Source organism: Rhinolophus ferrumequinum, chromosome 10 (assembly GCF_004115265.2).
Source record: "Rhinolophus ferrumequinum isolate MPI-CBG mRhiFer1 chromosome 10, mRhiFer1_v1.p, whole genome shotgun sequence".
In the NCBI taxonomy this organism is placed as follows: domain Eukaryota; kingdom Metazoa; phylum Chordata; class Mammalia; order Chiroptera; family Rhinolophidae; genus Rhinolophus; species Rhinolophus ferrumequinum.
In genome coordinates this window covers 24,076,887-24,093,415 of record NC_046293.1, presented here as the reverse complement: position 1 = coordinate 24,093,415, position 16,529 = coordinate 24,076,887, and the positions used below count along the sequence as shown (strand labels likewise).

Here is a 16,529-nt window from a genome sequence, read left to right as displayed (position 1 = left end):
GCAAAGACCAGGAAGTAACCCCAGCCAAGTGAACACCAACCAATGGGGAAGCCTCTTAGTCCACAGCCACCCAGGGGCCTCAGGAAAAGCCCAGGAAGCCCCACTCTTCAGTAAAGGTGCCATCTGTGCAGGATCACCCACCTAGGGTGTTGAAGTGCTGCCCACCCTCCCACCCTGCCTTGGAGCAGGGCTGGGTCCAGCAGGATCACAGGAAGGATCTGGACCAGGAGATATGCAGCTGGAATGGCAGAGGGAATCTGGGGTCAGGCGGTGGGGTTGTCAGAATCACAAAAGACTGACGCTGAGACTAAATCACAGGCATGTTTATTATCCTCTGGGACTCCAAGGTCTTCCTTTCCTGGGCATTGTCACGGGGAGGCCAACCCTCAGGAGGCGGCCACACTACCACCTGAAGCAGGCCCATGGGGTGGCAGTGTCATGGGAGGCAGGAACAGCGCCTTCAGCTTGCCCGACAGGCTGGCAATCTCGGGATCCTGGGCTTCGTAAGACTTGACCAAGCGGGCAAACTTAAGGACACCTGTAAGGGGGAGTGGAGGTCAACCCACACCCCTAGGGGATTGGGGTGCCCAAGACAGCAGCAGGGGACAGCTTGCGCATCACTGGCTGCTCCCCTTCTGGCCAGGTAGCTGTCTGCAAAACAAGACATGCTTCTGCCCTCTGGGGTTCAGATCAACCACTTCCTGGTCTACACTGGGCACAACTAACTGGGATGCAGTAAATGGAAATATCCTAAAGCTGTGTGCGTCTCACTATCAGATGAACCATTTTAGCAATTTAGTCACAGGAACCCAAAGTATGAGCACCCATGAGATCCCACATCCATAACCAGGACACAGGAGGGCCATGGGCCAACTGACCTGAATCAGTAAACACCCTTGGGGAACACCATGATCTCATCAAGAAAACTAAATGCCAGCCCTCAAACAGAGGTTAGCTGAAACAGCTTAGAGGGGCTGCAGAAGCATACTGCCCTGCATTGCAGACGTCTCACTAAAAGTTATCAGAACAGGGTTCAGGTCCAGCTGTGCTGTGACCTCGGGGACTTAATTTCCTCATCATAAAATGAAACAATAGTATAATTAATGGTAACTACAAAATGCACTTAGGATTTCACCTGGCACAAGTTCAAAGTAGACCCTGGGCTCTAAGTGCCAATACTGTTAGATCGTGGCTGCCGCCGTGTGGCGAGAAGGGGGACGACGGCTCAGGGACCCAAAGGATTCAGCACCCTCTCTCCTCGACCCTCGTCCGACCCACCTTCCCCGTCGCAGCTGAAGCCATAGGCTTTTATAACCTCCTGCTGAATCTGCGTGGCCACGGGCAGCACGAACTGCAGCATCTTGCCCATGTCGTTGCACGCGTTGTCCCGAGCCTCGTCCATGCGCACGGCGTTCTCCGGAGCTGAGAACGCCTGGATCACCTCGGCCAGGACGACTGTGCGGCAGATGCAACCCAGGGTGAAAACGTCCCGGGTTAGGCATCAGGGCATGGCCGGCGGTCCCAGTGCAAAGAAGAGGGCAGGGAATTAGTGGACTGAAGTCGCAGTAATCCGATAAACACGGCCCAAATACCTTCCTCTGGGGGACTCCTCTTAAAAGAGAGAGAAAGATGGTTGCCTCCCGCCCCGTTCCGCGGCGATGCCAGCGTTATCTCGTGCTCCGTATCTTCCGCCCACACCCTCCTCCAGCAGGCAGCCCACCCAGCGACTGGGAAGCTTCTCACCCTTGGCTTGTTCGGCGCTCAGGGCCGCAGGTTGGGCCGAGGCGGACGCCATAGGGCAACAAAAGTTGCACGTGCAGCAAAACCAAGAACACACTCAACAGGGGGAACCTCTGCAAAACAGCTCTAGACCGAGGCGGGTAGGGCAACAGCCGTAACCGGAAGCTTTTCGACGCAGCCCTAAACCTAGCACTGCAAGACCTCAGAATTATGCGACGCTCAAAGTCTACACCTCTCAACTAAATAAAAACGGAAACACCCGCACAACATCTATACTCTATTGTTAAAAAACAGACTGTAAAACGGGGGGGGCCTTCCGGTGAATACCGGAAGACCTACTAGACAAATTCAAAAAGAGCTGTAAGCACTGCAGAAAGTAACCTGGAGAGAATATGGAATAGCCATGAACTCCACTATTAGTGAGGGTGAGCTCAGTGGTTTTTTTTTTTGTTGTTGTTGTTTTGTTTCTAATTCCTATAGATGTAACAACGAGGCACACTCTAACTTTCACAAGAAAAAACAGTATTCTAAGGAACTTATATCGTTCATTTCTTGTTTGTGAACGTTTGATACGAGTTTATGCAAATGAGATCGATGCTCATTGGCTGAGAGAAGCCAGTCACACTGTTGTTTTTAAGAACGGAGACAGTGATTCACAGCAAAAGCTTGGAGCTGAAGGCACTCTTCGCTTTCCCAAAAGGGCTTTGTATAATGGTGTGTGCTGCAGCGTAACGCTTCCTAATTTCTCTTCTAGGCATTTGAACTTGTCACCTCTCTCTTCAAACCATTAGGGTAGGTAAGACTCCTGGGTTCTAATCGCTTTAATCTGTTGAAACCACCACGGCCCCTCCACCTCCGCTTCATAACCGTGTCTCAAAACTATTCTACGGAAAGGATTCAGGGTTGGAGGCTCCTAGCTGTGGAATCAGTGGAAAGAAACGCCTCAAAAGTCTGAGTAGTTTCCTAGACCTGACCTTGTCAGAGGCGTGCCTGTCCCAGACCTCCAGCATCCTGACTTCCCAGCCTTGGAAGGAGGGGACTAGCTCCAGTGGTACCCTCTCCAACACTCCAGCGTCCTTCCACCCAGTTCCTTCAGAAGGCCCATCCTGCTGGTTTCTCTCAAGGCCCCATGCAGACTCCGCCCCCACAGCCCGCAAATAACGAGTCACAGCCATCTTCTTGGGGAATCATGAGGATGTTTTTGTTTGGTTGGTTTTGTTTGGGATGTTTTTTAAAGAGCATCATATAGATATTTATATATATAAATTATTAATGTGGGGCAGGGGCAAGGGGCATACATCGCAGAAGGGGCGCGCACACGGGGACTGGGGAGGGGCTGGGGTGGCACACAATGCTACGCAAAAACAGCCACATCTAACAGATGAAATAATCACACCAACGGGGTGGGGGAGGGGCGGTGGCCATGGGAGTTGGGCATGGGTGAGGAAGAAAGCAGGGGGACAAGGAAAAGGGACCTGGTCCAAGATTCTGTGCGCTTTCTGCCCCCACCCCTGCCACCTCTCCACCTCCACACACCACAGGAGCCTTGGCCTTCCATCTGTCCCTTCTTTCCTCTCTTTGCCCAGCTGCCAAGGCCCTGCAACTGAGCAGCACCCCTCCTTGTTCTGGGTAGCAGGCTGGGAAGGAGGCCTACAAGGTCCAGATGCAGGGGCCATAGGTGCTCTCTTGATTGCAGGTTCTACAGCGGCTTGTCACTTTCCTTCTTCAGGTGACTGGGGGGAGACGGGGTGCAGAACAGAAATGAGACTAAGGTCGAGCCCGACCTAGCCCCTCTCACAGAGGATAGTGGAGGAGGGGCTCCCGCCCCCAGGAGCCAAGCGCCCAGTTGTACCATGCCCATAGCCCAGCCCAGCCTAGCAGAGCTCACATCCCCTCACTCCTAGCCTAGGGGAGCCCAGTAATACCTGTAGTAGTCCTCCTGGGCAGGTAGCGGCACACTGTGCAGTGGGTGATGGGCGTGCAGCCACTGCTGCTGCTCCAGTGCCAAGCGCTGCAGCTCAGCGGACTGCGCGTGCATGGCCTGCAGCTGGTGAGCTGCTGACATCGGGGCAGAGAGGGAAGCTGGCAGGTCCCGGTAAGGAGCAGCTATGGGCAGGAAGGGCAGGGAGCATATGACTGATAGGGTACTGAATACCTACTCTGGGCAAGGAGATAGTCACTTTACATACAAAGGAAACTGAGACTAAAATCGTTAGGTAACAGCTAATCTTGCAAGTTGCTAGCTGTGGTGTTAGGATTCAAACCTCAGCCTGACATTAAAACCTGTGCCTCTCTTGGGCAGGGCCTCAGCCCTTCTACTCCCATTGGGCAGCATTTCACCCCAACCCAAACCCAACTAGGCCAATCCCACCACACAAATTCCTCTTTTCTGTCCTTCTCTCATTAGACCTCCCCCACCCCCAACCTCCATCCTTACCAAAGAGCTGGTGACGAAGAACTTCGTTCTCGTGCAGAGGGTGAGGAAGAAGGGGATTGGGGAGGGTCCCAGCTGGGTAGGGAATCCGGGTAAGGTGAGACCCTGAGGCCAGGGGATCAATGAGAGGGTGCACCGAGGCAGAGGCTGGAGGGTAGAGAAGAGGAAGGTGTCACCAGAAAGCAGGTTTGGGGAAAACCATGCATGTGGGTGAAGGGATCCAAGCCTGGGAAGAGAGATGGAAAATCAAACAGAGTGGAACGAGGAGGCACATGGAAGAACTAGGGGCTGGGGATGGACTGCATAAGAACCTACTGGAGCAGGGACATATGGATGGCGGAGGCCAGATTATAGTTGTCAGAGGGGTCTAAGGAAAAGGAAAGAGAGAAATGGATTGCTTAGAGATTAAAGAGGATAGAAAGTTTAGGAAATGAGATAGGAAGAGATCAGACACTAAGACAGAGAAAGCACAAAGGAGACTGGAATGAATATGGTTATAAGGCTAGATTGGGCAATAAGAAATATAGTGAAGGGACAGTAAGTAAAGCTCATTATCACCTACGATGCCCACAACCAAAGCTACAAGGCTGTTTCTGAAAAGACACAGGATCTAGAGATGGGGAGGGACATGAAAGAACCTCCAGCTGGGAGAAGAGAAGATGGCAAGAAGCCACAAGCAGAGTTGAATCCAAAAGAGCCAGAAAACAGGTATGTGACGGACTGCCAGAAAGGGGCTGTAAGGGTAGAAAGATGGTGCTCTTTCAAAGGTTTACAGCTTGAGCACATGTACCACCTTGAGAGGGGTGGTAGATGCTACTCTGAGAGGGGTGGGGGTATGGAGAATAGTCTCTGTGGCAAGGCTGGGGCATTAGGAGATAGGCTGGGGGATGACAGGGAGGCAAAGATCAGGGGAGCACTCAGGAGAGAGGCTCATGCCAGACTAGAGAAGTCCTGGCTTGAGGAGCGCCCAATCCCTTGCTCTCAAGGTGGGGACAAGGTGGCCTCAAGGGGTCAACGAAGGAAGAAGTCATCTCACCTGCATGGATGGCATCCTGCTGGTGGAGATGCAGGTGAGAGTGGATGTGGGAGTGCTGGTGGTGATGGGGGGTCACATTGAGCATCTGCAGCCGGGCCAGTGGGTCATTGCCCAGGGCTGCCACCCTTTCTGCGTGCTGCCTCTCAGCTGCCAGACGCTCCGCGTAGGACATGTCAGGCCGCAGGGCTGGCCCAGCGGCCAGCGCCAGACGTTCTCTCTCCAGGGGCCCCAGGCTCGGATGAAAAGGGAAAGGATGCAGGCCAGGTGGGCCAGGCTGCAGAGCCAGGCCACCATGTCGGGGGAAGGGATCCAGGCCTGGCCCAGGAACCCCGTGTAGGGGTTCCAGCTCACTGGGCTTCACCTCGAAGCCAGGCTTGAGGCGGTCACGGAGGTCTCGTTCACGGGCTTCCCGCTCCCTCTCCCGGGCTGCTGGGTCACTGCTGTACAGGGCCGGGACATTGTAACCCAGGAGCCCTGGGTCCACTGCCCCCAGGGGCACGTAAAACGGATGGTTGCGATTGCCAGGAGACATGACGTGGGGCCGGGCATATTCACTGAGAGTGCGCAAGGCTGGAGTGTCGGGACCCAGGTAGGGGGGCACTGTAGCCACAGCACTGCCTGGTTCAAAGGGAGGGCGATGGGGCACTGGGCCGAGAGATGGGCACTCCACTGGAGCACGGCCCTCCTGTGCCAATTTCTGTGAGGTACAGGAAGAAAAGCGGAGTCAGAAAGGCAGTTCTGGAAAGAGGTGACCAACCGGTCTCGAGCTGCTCATTTGCCTCAGCAGCTGAGCGGCAAAATGCCACCTCTTATCGGAACTCAGCCTACCAGGAACTCCCAAACCCCCTTCTCCTGACTAGTGGTTCTCCCCGCAATCCACAGGTAGTCTGACCTGAGCAGGCCTTCCCCCAACCCAGGCATGCAATGGTGTCCTTTGGTCTCCATTTCCTGGGCTGCAGTGCTTCCTCCTCTCCGATAGGTGGTGCAAAGACTCCCCGCCCCTCGAGCCTCCCTGCGCGGCGCAGAGAATCAGACCGGCGGCGCACACGGTGACGTACTTACCACGCTCCGTTCCAGCTCGCGCTCCTTCTCGCGCTCGCGCTCCTTCTCGCGTTCCCGCTCGCGCTCCCGCTCCTTTTCTTCGCGCGCGCGCTGCTCCGCCTCGCGCCGCACTTTCTCCACCAGGTCGGCCCGCTTCTTGGCCAGCTTGGAACCCTCCAGCGGCACGAAGTACAGGTCGCTGCGCGCGCACGAGTTAAAACCGCGGTCCAGGTGTTTGTTGAACCTTCCGGGTACGGAAGCAGTGCGCGCTCAGCCCCTGCGAGCTGCCCATACGGCCCCGCGGTGACTCCGGCCCAAAGCCAGCCTCCGCAGGTTTAGAGGACTAGGCGAGGGTCTGCAGTACTTTACAAAGTATCGCACGAACACAAGCCCCACCCCTGAGCCTACTCCCTCTTTTCGTCATCCGTTCATTGTTCCCCAGCTCAGGTCCGCCCCTGCCCCACTCACCTGGCTGACTGACTGGCGTGGCTGGGCACGTCTACCACCTTGGGAGGGGGCGAGGGGCTGCGGGCCGGGGGCACTGGGCTCTCGGGGGTTTCATACTCCTCTGCCGGCTCCTGTTTTATCTGCGTGGCACTCAGGGGCGGCCCCGAAGTGGGGGCCGCAGGCGGTGGTGGCAGGGATGACAGGCCTGAGGGCCCCGCAGGCGGCAGCGGCCCAGGCCCCACGGTGGGCGAGCCTGGCTTGAAGGTCCCTGGGCCTGCGGGCGGCGAGGCGCCTCGGTAGCCTGGTGGGGTCCCCGTTCGGAAGGAGGATGGCGACCCTGGCTTGTATCCGGGTGGGGTGGCTGTCTTGTAGGACCCTGGGGACGGGGCTCTCTTCCCATACGGTGGGGGCCCAGGTGGGGAGGCTGTTTTGTAGCCTGCTGGCGAGGAAGCCACTGTGGCAATGACTGTGGAAAGTGTAGCCGAAGAGGTGGTAACCGGAGGCACCGGTGGGAAGGGGTAGGGCGCCCCTTGGGGGCCCTGGGAAGGAGTGGGGTGTGAGCATGGGTAGGACCCTTGAGAAGAGGAGGAGGAGTTGGAAGAAGAGGAAGAGGCTGGGGGGCCATTGGGGCCTGCTTGACTGTAAGACACCTGGCTGTGAGGTGGGGGCAGGTGTGCTGGCCCTGGTGGGTAGGACCTCAGAGACCCCAGGGAAGGAGACATGGCATAAGGGTGTGCATGGTGGGAACTGCTCTCCAGGGGATGGGGATAAGCTCCAGGTGGAGGGGGCCCAGAGCTCCCATGATGCTGCTGCTGCTGTTGCTGCTGTTGTTGCTGCTGCTGCTGCTGCTGCTGCTGCTGCTGCTGCTGCTGCTGCTGCTGTTGTTGTTGCTGGTGGTGATGGTGATGTGTTGGGGCTGGTGGGTGGGCAGTGGATTGGCCTCCAGTAGAAGGAGGGAAGGGGCCTGGATGGGGATTGCTGTTGGCTAAGAGGCGGCCATAGGGAGGAGGTGGGGGGGGACCCTGGCTCCACACAGCCTGGGATGGGAGAGAAGGCTGAGTATACTTGGGTGGCTGATTAGAGACAGAGAGGCTTGTTGGGGGAGGGAAGGAGTGGGGATAACTGGGCAATGCCTGGGAAGCTGGGTACTGGGAAGCAGATGAAGATGAAGAAGAACTGGAAGAGGAGGCTACTGCAGAGCTACCACTAGAGGAGGAATAAGGGTACCTCATTGGGGGGGCTGGGGCAGAAGAGGAAGCAGGGGGCAGCGGGTGGGGTGAGGGAGCAAGAGTGGGGCCCTTCTCTGGGCCAGGAGGAAGTCCACCCATACCCTGCCCCATGGCATGGGGAGAGGGCAGATGCCCAGGTAGTGGCTGGGCCCCCAGGCCAGGAGGGGAGGCTGATGCATTGTTAAGGGGTCTCAGAGCAGGTGGGGGAGGCAGATTTGGTGTCACATGGGGGAAGGTGGCTGGTGGTGGAGCAGAGGGTAGGTTTCCACCACCCAGTGGAGTGTTAGGTGGCTTTGTTGGAGGAGCACCACCAGCCCCAGAGCTTGATATTGAAATGGGGGTGGTGGGTGGGGGGTGCTGCTTACCCCCACTAGGGGCCCCTACTGAAGAGGAAGGCCCTCCCCCCTTGGGACCCATTGCAGGTCCAGATAAAACTCCACCAGCACCCCCAGGGTAGAGCTGTGAATGAGGGGGAGGGGCCCCAGGAGGAGCCTGGAACATCCGAGATGTGGGGGGCTCCATGGGAGCATGATATCCAGTGGGTGTCACAGAAGGATGGGGTTCAAAGCCAGGCTCTGGCTGTCGGGGGTTGCTGTCTGGCGGTGGAGGGGATGGGGGAAAGAGTGGAGGTGGGTGGTAAGTGCGGGCCGGGCCCTGGGACAGGCCAGAAGATGAGTCGGAGTCATTCTCCACACTTCCAGGGCTGTAGATGCTGGGGGATGTGCTTCGGTTGTCCTGGTCTATATCCCTGGGGTCACTGCTGCCATCATCATTGAGACTCCGCCCATCTAAGCTGTCCAGATCTGAGGGGGACTGTGGCCGAGGGAGCTCCTGCTACAGAAAAGGGAGGGCTGTTTTCCGTTTTTCCTTACCTTTCTTGCTTCCCCTAGATTTGGGGCCTCCCTTACACAAAATCATTTCCCCCTCATAGCACACTATTGTGTCACAATGTGATGAATACTCTTGCTGAAGCCCATTCCCCTGCCATCTGGGGATTCCCCCACTCTCCCCACATTCTCAACTGCTCCCTGGCAGCTAGTCTTATTTCCCTCCTTGCAAAACCCTATTCCTTCCTCAAGTGTCCATTTCAAGCACCTTCTCCTCATTCCCAGATGAACCCAAATCACTGTCTTCCACCAGCTCATATCCACCCTCCTCTCCTTTACCCCTTTAACATCCCAGAAACCCTTCATTTTTAAAAAGGCCACTTCTGCATTTTCCTTAGGATTTATCTGTTCCTTCTACTAAGACTTCTCACCCTTGACCTCCTCCTCAGCCCCTTCTCGAAAATCAAGACCTACAAAAGGAAAGGCTAGAAATCCCCCACACTCTTCCAGTCCCCCTGCCAGGTCATCTAGTGGTCTGGCCAAAGCCCTAAAGATCTGTCTGACATATTACAGACAGGGCTACTTTAATAAGCACTAGGATGTGACTTTTCTCTCATATCCCAGGCAAAATTAAAGTAGGAATCCTCAATGAAAGGAAAAGTGGGGGAAAGAATGGTCAGAAGAAGGGTCAGGATGGCTGCAAGCGTCTCTCACCTCAGTTTTGGTCTTTTTTGGTGCGTTGGTCTCCTCACTTTCACTCTCTGAGATCTCCTCACTCCGGCCCTGCTTGCTGACCTTTGGGGTGGAGGCTTCCTCTACTCGGGCCTTCTGTTAGAGAGAAGGAGAATTCCTATCTTATACCTTCCGAGCCTCCACCATTACCCTCTGCCAGACAGGAAGTTACCCCCACAGTACACACACATACATCCTCAGCCCCAGTGCCTGGGCATCCTGTGGGAGGATCTCAGGACAGAATACCTTGGCTGTCTGCCTAGACTTCTCGGCTTTGCCATCACTGCTGGACGTGCTGACCCCTCCAGGGGAGGCCCTGCCCCTTGATCTCAGTTCTTCCCGGGGCCCAGGGGCCTCTTTCTTCCGTCCACTCCTCATTGACATCTGAGGGAAAAGAAAGGGAACAGATAATATAGTTTTTCTTTTTTTACATTGCACCTAACTTTATGATGTGTCTTATTTCTATTCGTTCTCTCTAGGCCTTTCCTCCTAGCTACCCTACCCCTAATCTTTCATGTCTCTCATTTAAGCTGTTACTCACTGAGTCTTTATTCTGTCGTGTCTTCATTCTTCAGGCTGTGGAGACCCCATTCTCCTCTGCCTGGGCAGCTGAATACAGAAACTTCTCTGCTTCACCCCAAGTTCCCCACGTTTGTGGCCTGGGAAGCAGGAAGCAGGATCTCCAAGTTTGCAATGTAGGCAGCTGGAACTTGCAGGATCTGTTTTCAGTGAAGCCTGTTAGAAAAAGACCATAAGTATCTCCAAATTGGGGAATAGAGTCTGAGGAGGTTACTACTGTGCTTGTCAAGGGGCTGAGCAAGTGGCCCAGCCCTAGGCCTTTGGGCCAAGAGGTACAGGCCCCATAAGCCATCACTGGCTTCCCCCCAGGCTACCCAGCTATCTACAAGTGAAGGAGACTCTGCTCACAATGTCACGTCTTTTATTTCTGGGGAAGGCATTTAACTCAGAAGTATCTATGAGCGCCAATTCAGGAGATAGCACTATTTTACCCTTCATATTCCCTAGGAAATACCTGTACACACACGAATTCCAGAGAGCCTCACAAAAGAGCATAAAGAAATACAGCTGAAATATTAACTTATTTATTCAGTACCTTCTTTTTGTCAAGCCCTTACATATACACAATTTAGTATTTACAACCAACCCTGAAAAGTAGGTGTTCTTATTACTCCCATTATATAGGTAAGGAAACTGAGGCTCAAAGATTGTGATTGTGACTTGCCAACTTCATGTGATGAATATATGAACCAGTGACCGCACCAGAATCAAGCCCATGAAGTCATGAAGTAATTTCCCTGACTTTAAAGTCCATGTTCTTTCTTCTATACTTTGCTATGCTATACTCTCGTCAGAAGTTAGAGAATCCTCAGAAGGCCTAGCTCAGTCTCAGAGATATGAAAAGAATCTTTTTTCCCATCAGAGTAGGTGGGAGAAGAATGTCCCATTCTACAATGCAAAGCACACAATCCTACCAATCCCAAGACCAAATCTAGGTATCCCCAAAGTGCAGAGCTTCATTTTTGAAAGCCTCATAAAGACCCCTTCGGTTCCCAAAGGCTAAAGGAAAAGGCAGGACTTTCATTTTACCAATGAAATCAGTGACTGTCAGTGAGCACACAATACAAATTTATAAATTTGTGAGCCTATCCTCCCACTTGGCTTAGACAGGGACACATACCTCCTCACAGCCTATCTATATATCTATACCAACTATTTTCATTTGCACTTGTTTGTATTTCTTGCTAAGCATCATGTCTTTCCATACTATTGACCATATGATCTTTTGAGAGCAAACATGTTCTTGTTACTGTTTTCTTCCTTTTTATATGCCCCACTGATGTCATGTGTATATGGGTGTTCAGTTCTTGTTCATGACCTTTAAATCCACTAACTTCTGTAGGTCTTGGATGAAGAGCTTCTGACCATGGTGGGAACAGAGTAAGCTTACCCACCTGTTCTGAGTTAGGAGGCCTGGCTAGATGAATGGCATTTCCACATTTTAGAGCATATCTTCCGTAAGAAATACAAAGTAGTATCTTCTCACTCACGCTTACTGAACCCTACTGAGACAGGCAATGAGGGGTAAGCCTAACCTTTCCAGAAAACTTAATAAGAATTTACTTACAGTCACAAAATAGCTGGGACAGAGCCCCAGGTCTTCCGAACTTGCAACTGATCCTCTGCCCAGTAAACCAGCCATTTTTCTTCAACTACAACTATCACCACATGTTTGAGTTGTTGTGTAGATTGATTTTAAAACACTGTCAACTCAACCCAAAGAACAAAATCCAAATAACAAAAGGGGAAACAACCTTAACAAAAGCACGATTTGTGACTGGTGTGTCTTTGCCAGCCCCTCTAAGGGAGGCTGCTCATCTCTCCTCCCCATCACGGAACCTGCTCACCAAGTCACTTAGAGCTAGGGGATCCAAAAGGTCAGAGAAATGCAGGAATGTACCTGAGCAATCCTAGTGTGCTCCTCCCCCACCCAACTTTTTTAATCAGCTGAAATCTGATAAAATAAGCAATGAGTAGCTTTGAAGGAGAAAAAGCAGTCATAAATGGGTAGGTAATCCTGTGGTAAGGAGGGGCAGGGGCAGCAAAGATGTTAGGGTTGTATTTATGTGTCTGAACCAGGGGCATGTTTTAGCACTAGCAAACTGAGCTACACTCCATCTTGCCCTAGTAGCCAGTCACTGTAACTAACATTTATAGAGCACCTACTATGTGTCTGGCAACACACTAAGCACATTCACCTTCATTGCCTTACTGCAAAAGGAAAATGATAAGACCAGATTGGGGAAGTGGAAAAGTAAGAAATAGGAAAAGTGTCTCTAAGTAAGAACAGGAAAAAAAATTAAGGGAGAAATATGAGAAGGATGTCAGAGGGAATACAATAGAAGCACAAGGCTTTTCTGGGAAGGGCTTGAAGGGTGAATTTCAGGATCATTGGCCCATCCTTCCTCATCATTCCGGACCTGCCAGACTAACAACCAGTCCAAAGAGATTCCTAGATAACAGTGCAGCCCAGACCAGCAGGTAACAATGCACTGGCCTAAACCTCCAAGGAATCCAGGATTGTCAGAGGGGCCTTAGAAATCATCTATAACCCCTTCATCTTACAGTGAAGCTGAGGATCAAAGAAACAGGAGTGACTTGCCCAAGGTCACAGTTAGAGGTACAGCCAGGACTAGACCCAGATCTCCAGAGCATTTCCATTGCACCAAGCTGTTCCACAGCCCTCTCCCCTGGGCCTCCTTCACCTGGTATGGGCTTGGAAAGCCCAGCCATTCTACAAGGTCAGGGATATAGGTCAAAGGTTAGCTGAGGGAAGGGGTCACTCTGGTGAAAGAAGAAAAGGTTGACTGGGAAAAGGAGACTCAAGTTTAAGAAAATGGAAGACTACCAGTGCAAAGAAGCAAAACGACTACTGTACATAAAAAGACCCTTAATAATAAGGGTGATAGAGTCAGAACGAACTACCAAAACATGGTATAACTTGAATAGAGCATTTCCATGATCCCACCATGCCTGGGGAAGGAACTTGGAGAAACATGATGACAGGCAAGTAACACATCTATGTCCAACAGACTGTTAGATGGGAAGGGGTGGACTCCCTAGGTAACCTATCCACCAGCAGCACCAGAAACATCCTCCAGAACCCAGACAAGAGTCCCAAGGACATAGCCAAAGGCTGAGGTCCAATCAAGATTCTGAACCTCCACCTATTGGACATCCCACTGGATCATTGCCATGGTAACGAAATGGCAGAACCTGCCCCTCAAGAGTCTATCCCAGGGGTCCATCTGCCAGCCACTCTCCCTCCAGTTGCCAAAGCAACTCCTACCCTCCTTACAGTACCCTCAGAGAAGAGAGCTTAAAAATACCTACCCCAATAGAAATAAACCCATGTACAAATGGAAATCTTTTGAGCTCTAAACAGCAATGAAGACACCCCCACCCCCAGGAAACCACAGCTAGAGGGTCAGTGGGTGCTCTGCGGGTTTGAACGTGGAGGTGACAACTTGTCTGGAGTGCCTATAAGATTACCCAATTCTCTCCTCTGTTTCCACCCTCCCAGAAACCCTTTCTCCTTAACTCTCCCTTCAGTGTTCCTCCCTCCTCATTAGTTTTAGGAGAACCCACACTACTGGGCCCCAGTGTACTCCTTCTCCAAGAAGTAACTATGTCTGAAATTGGGGAAAAAGAGACCAGAGGTGACCTGGAGTAGAGGAAGGAAAACTGAGTCACAAAAGCATTGCCTTCCCACTTCAACCCGGGAACACCTTGGGGTCTTCTCAAAGGTGGACCTCTCTTTGGCCCTTTCCCAGCCTGTTTCCCCAGGTTCCATTCTCTTCCCTCATCAGCTACAAGCCCTCCCTTCCCATCTACCACACCCCTTCCCCATTTCCCACTTTCCTCCATAACTAGCACTCCCAACCCTGGGCTCTGCAACCCAGGTTCTGGGCCTTTGGGGCTTTTCCTGGAGCCCTCATTCCCCACCTCGTTGCCATCTCTCCATTCCTTTTTGCTTTCGCCCCGAAGCTCCCTCGCGGGCATCCCCCGTTTTTCCTCTGCCAATCCTCCCCCTCCGTGTTCCTCTTTGGTCCCAGGGTCCTAGCTACCCTCTTGACCCATCAGCCCTCCTCCTGAGACCCTCCCACCTACCCCCACCTGCCCGATCCTCTGGGTGCCCTGGCCCCCATTCCTCTTTGGGGTCGGGCCCCACCCCGAGCCCCCAGCCTCAGGCCAGACAGTGCCCGCAGTGGGGGGACCGGATCGAGAAAATAACAAATGGAGGCGGCGGCGGCGGGAGGGGCAACAGAGAGAAGGTGGGGGTGGGGAGCCGCGGGCCCGAACCCCGGGAAGCCCAAAGCCCGGGCGGCGGCAGATCTTACCTGCTAGTAGCTCCGGACCACTGGCTGGCTCCGAGCGCGATTCCGGGCTCCGGTGCCTCCGGGGGGCGGCGGCGGCCGCTCCCCGCCCCCCTCTCCTCTTCCCGGCTTCAGTCGCCGCCGCGACGGCGGCGGCGGCGGCCTCGACCCCCTCGGAGGGCAGGCCCCATCCCCCTTCCTCCCCCCACCTGGTCCCGATCGCCCGCCGGCCCCGGAACAAATCCCGATCCCGGCTCTCGCTCAGCCCCTCCCAAGGCCCGCCACCTCCCCCCGGCCGCCCGGAATGCACGGGCCGCGCCGCCCGCCGGCGCCGCTCCACTCGCCCCCGCGGCTCCGCCGGCCCTCCGCTCGCCTCTGCCCGCCGCCTCCCGCCCGCTGCCCGCGCCGGCCCCGCGCGGCCCGCACTCGAGCGATTCCCGGCCCCTTAAGCGGCCTCCGCCCGCGGCCCCCGCCCCTTCCCGGGCGGTCGTCTCCCTCGCCCCCTGCTAGCCCCTCCCCGAGGCCAGTGGTCCCCAGTAATGGGTCCCGGCCCCAGGCCCCGGCCCGACGCGGGGCTGCGAAGGGCTGGGCGGCGCGTCCGGCGACTCGCACAGGAAAGCGGCCGGCGAAGGGAGGGAGCCTGGGAGAGGGGGATGGGAGAAGGGAGGAAGAGGGAGAAGGAGGGAGCGCGGAGGAACGAGGAGAGAGGGGCCTGGAGGGAGACGCGAGGGAGGGAGCGCCAGGCAAGCTGCGAGGGGGGAGAGAGGGGGATCGGAGAGGGGGAGGCGCTGTGCGAGTTGGCCGAGACCAAGGCCGAGGGGGCCCGGGGCGCGGGGAGGGGTTCGCGGAGGCGGAATGTGGGGAGCCCGCTGGCCTGGAGCGGGAGAGGGCTAGATAGGAGGGGCTGTGGGTTTTAAGGGCAGATATGGGGGAGGCAGGAGAAGTTAGGGGGCAAAAGGGTCTGTGGGAGAGGTGAGGTGGGAGTTTGTGGGTATGTGGCCGAGATTGGGGTAATGGGGTGAGATTGGAAAGATGGCTTTACATGGGGGCTTTAGGGGCAATGAGGTGTGACAAGGAGAGATGAAAGAAGCTTGAGGTGACAGGGTCTGTGGCAGACATGTAGGGGGATAGTTTGGGGAGACAATTATGAGAGAAACAGGATGGAAGTTTGGGATCATAGGAGGGGAAGAAATTGAAAAAAATGGAGACATATATAGGAGGATGGGATTTCTGGAAGAGAGTGTGGGGGTGACTGGTGCTGGGAAAAGAATAGGAAATACAAGAATTTGGGAGTGATGAAGGTAAACTGGAGAGAGACAGGTCCAGAGATGTCAGCTTGGAGAGAGACTGGAAAGCAGGAGGAACCTTAAAAAGGGATGATAGAGGTGGGGTCAGATGCATTGCATTTTATAAGGGGGCTGGGATTGTGGGTAGGAGAGGAGGGTGGAAGACAGAGATGGCTTTCTTCTGGGGTGGGGGGATTCCAAGAGAGCAGAGGAGGAGGATTTTAGTTGGCAAGACAAGTAGATAGAATGGAGTGGGGGTGGGGGGGTTAAAATTGGAAGGAAATGTAAGACAAACAAGCCTTTGGTGGCAATATGGAAGGGGAAGGTCAGTGATTTGGAAGACAGAGTGGAAGGCAAAGCAATAGAAGAGAATAATAGAAATGGGGGAGGGCAAGCCCCCTGTAGGTAAGTGATTAATTTATAGGCGTGGGACACCATCCTCAGGCCCCCTCTCTGTGGTGTCTCCATTTTCCTTCTCAAATCTGTTTGAAGTCATCACTGATGGTACTTTGGGCCCCCAGGCAAAGGGTTGGGTGGGGTTTAGGCTCAATGCGGAGCCAAATCCCTAGGTGCTCTGGTTCCCCAATCCCAATCATTCTAATGTGGAGACTATCCCCACCACAACCCAGGCTCTTCCTTCTCCCCCACTGCCAGTGGCAGCCTCTGTCTCTGCCAGTCTTCCAGCCATTCCCAGTTTTCGACCTTGAAGCCAGCACCCCCACCAGTCTACCACCAGTGTCTTCTTCTGGGCTGGCTCCCTGGCCCCACACCAAGCAGCAACATCTCCCAGGACAAAGGACACCAAGACACTGGGTGATTTTTGGCAGCCGAGATTGGGAAGGCCAGAGAATGGGAAGGAGGC

General features: G+C 54.4%; 2 protein-coding genes and 1 non-coding gene across 4 annotated transcripts; all 3 read right to left on the bottom strand.

Moving 5' to 3' along the window:
* Positions 1-307: 307 nt before the first annotated feature.
* On the bottom strand, positions 308-2,095 carry C10H12orf57 (chromosome 10 C12orf57 homolog). The gene is made up of 3 exons (XM_033117466.1): positions 1,744-2,095; positions 1,279-1,455; positions 308-538 (listed from the first exon to the last, which is right to left on the bottom strand). The coding sequence occupies exons 1-3, from the start codon at positions 1,793-1,795 to the stop codon at positions 387-389; spliced, it is 381 nt and encodes a 126-aa protein (XP_032973357.1). The 5' UTR covers positions 1,796-2,095; the 3' UTR covers positions 308-386.
* Positions 2,048-2,110, bottom strand: LOC117029556 (U7 small nuclear RNA). Its single transcript, XR_004424288.1, has one exon. It is a non-coding gene; the product is annotated as a U7 small nuclear RNA (small nuclear RNA).
* Positions 2,111-2,924: 814 nt separating this feature from the next.
* Positions 2,925-14,589, bottom strand: ATN1 (atrophin 1). 2 transcript variants are annotated; one of them, XM_033116111.1, is made up of 10 exons: positions 14,406-14,589; positions 10,028-10,221; positions 9,733-9,870; positions 9,469-9,582; positions 6,720-8,761; positions 6,273-6,495; positions 5,211-5,907; positions 4,178-4,321; positions 3,666-3,846; positions 2,925-3,473 (listed from the first exon to the last, which is right to left on the bottom strand). In XM_033116111.1, the coding sequence occupies exons 2-10, from the start codon at positions 10,052-10,054 to the stop codon at positions 3,440-3,442; spliced, it is 3,600 nt and encodes a 1,199-aa protein (XP_032972002.1). In that variant the 5' UTR covers positions 10,055-10,221; positions 14,406-14,589; the 3' UTR covers positions 2,925-3,439. The 2 variants fall into 2 exon arrangements, with proteins under 2 accessions (XP_032972002.1, XP_032972003.1); XM_033116112.1 differs by having other exon boundaries at positions 6,720-8,758.
* Between the last annotated feature and the right edge of the window lie 1,940 nt (positions 14,590-16,529).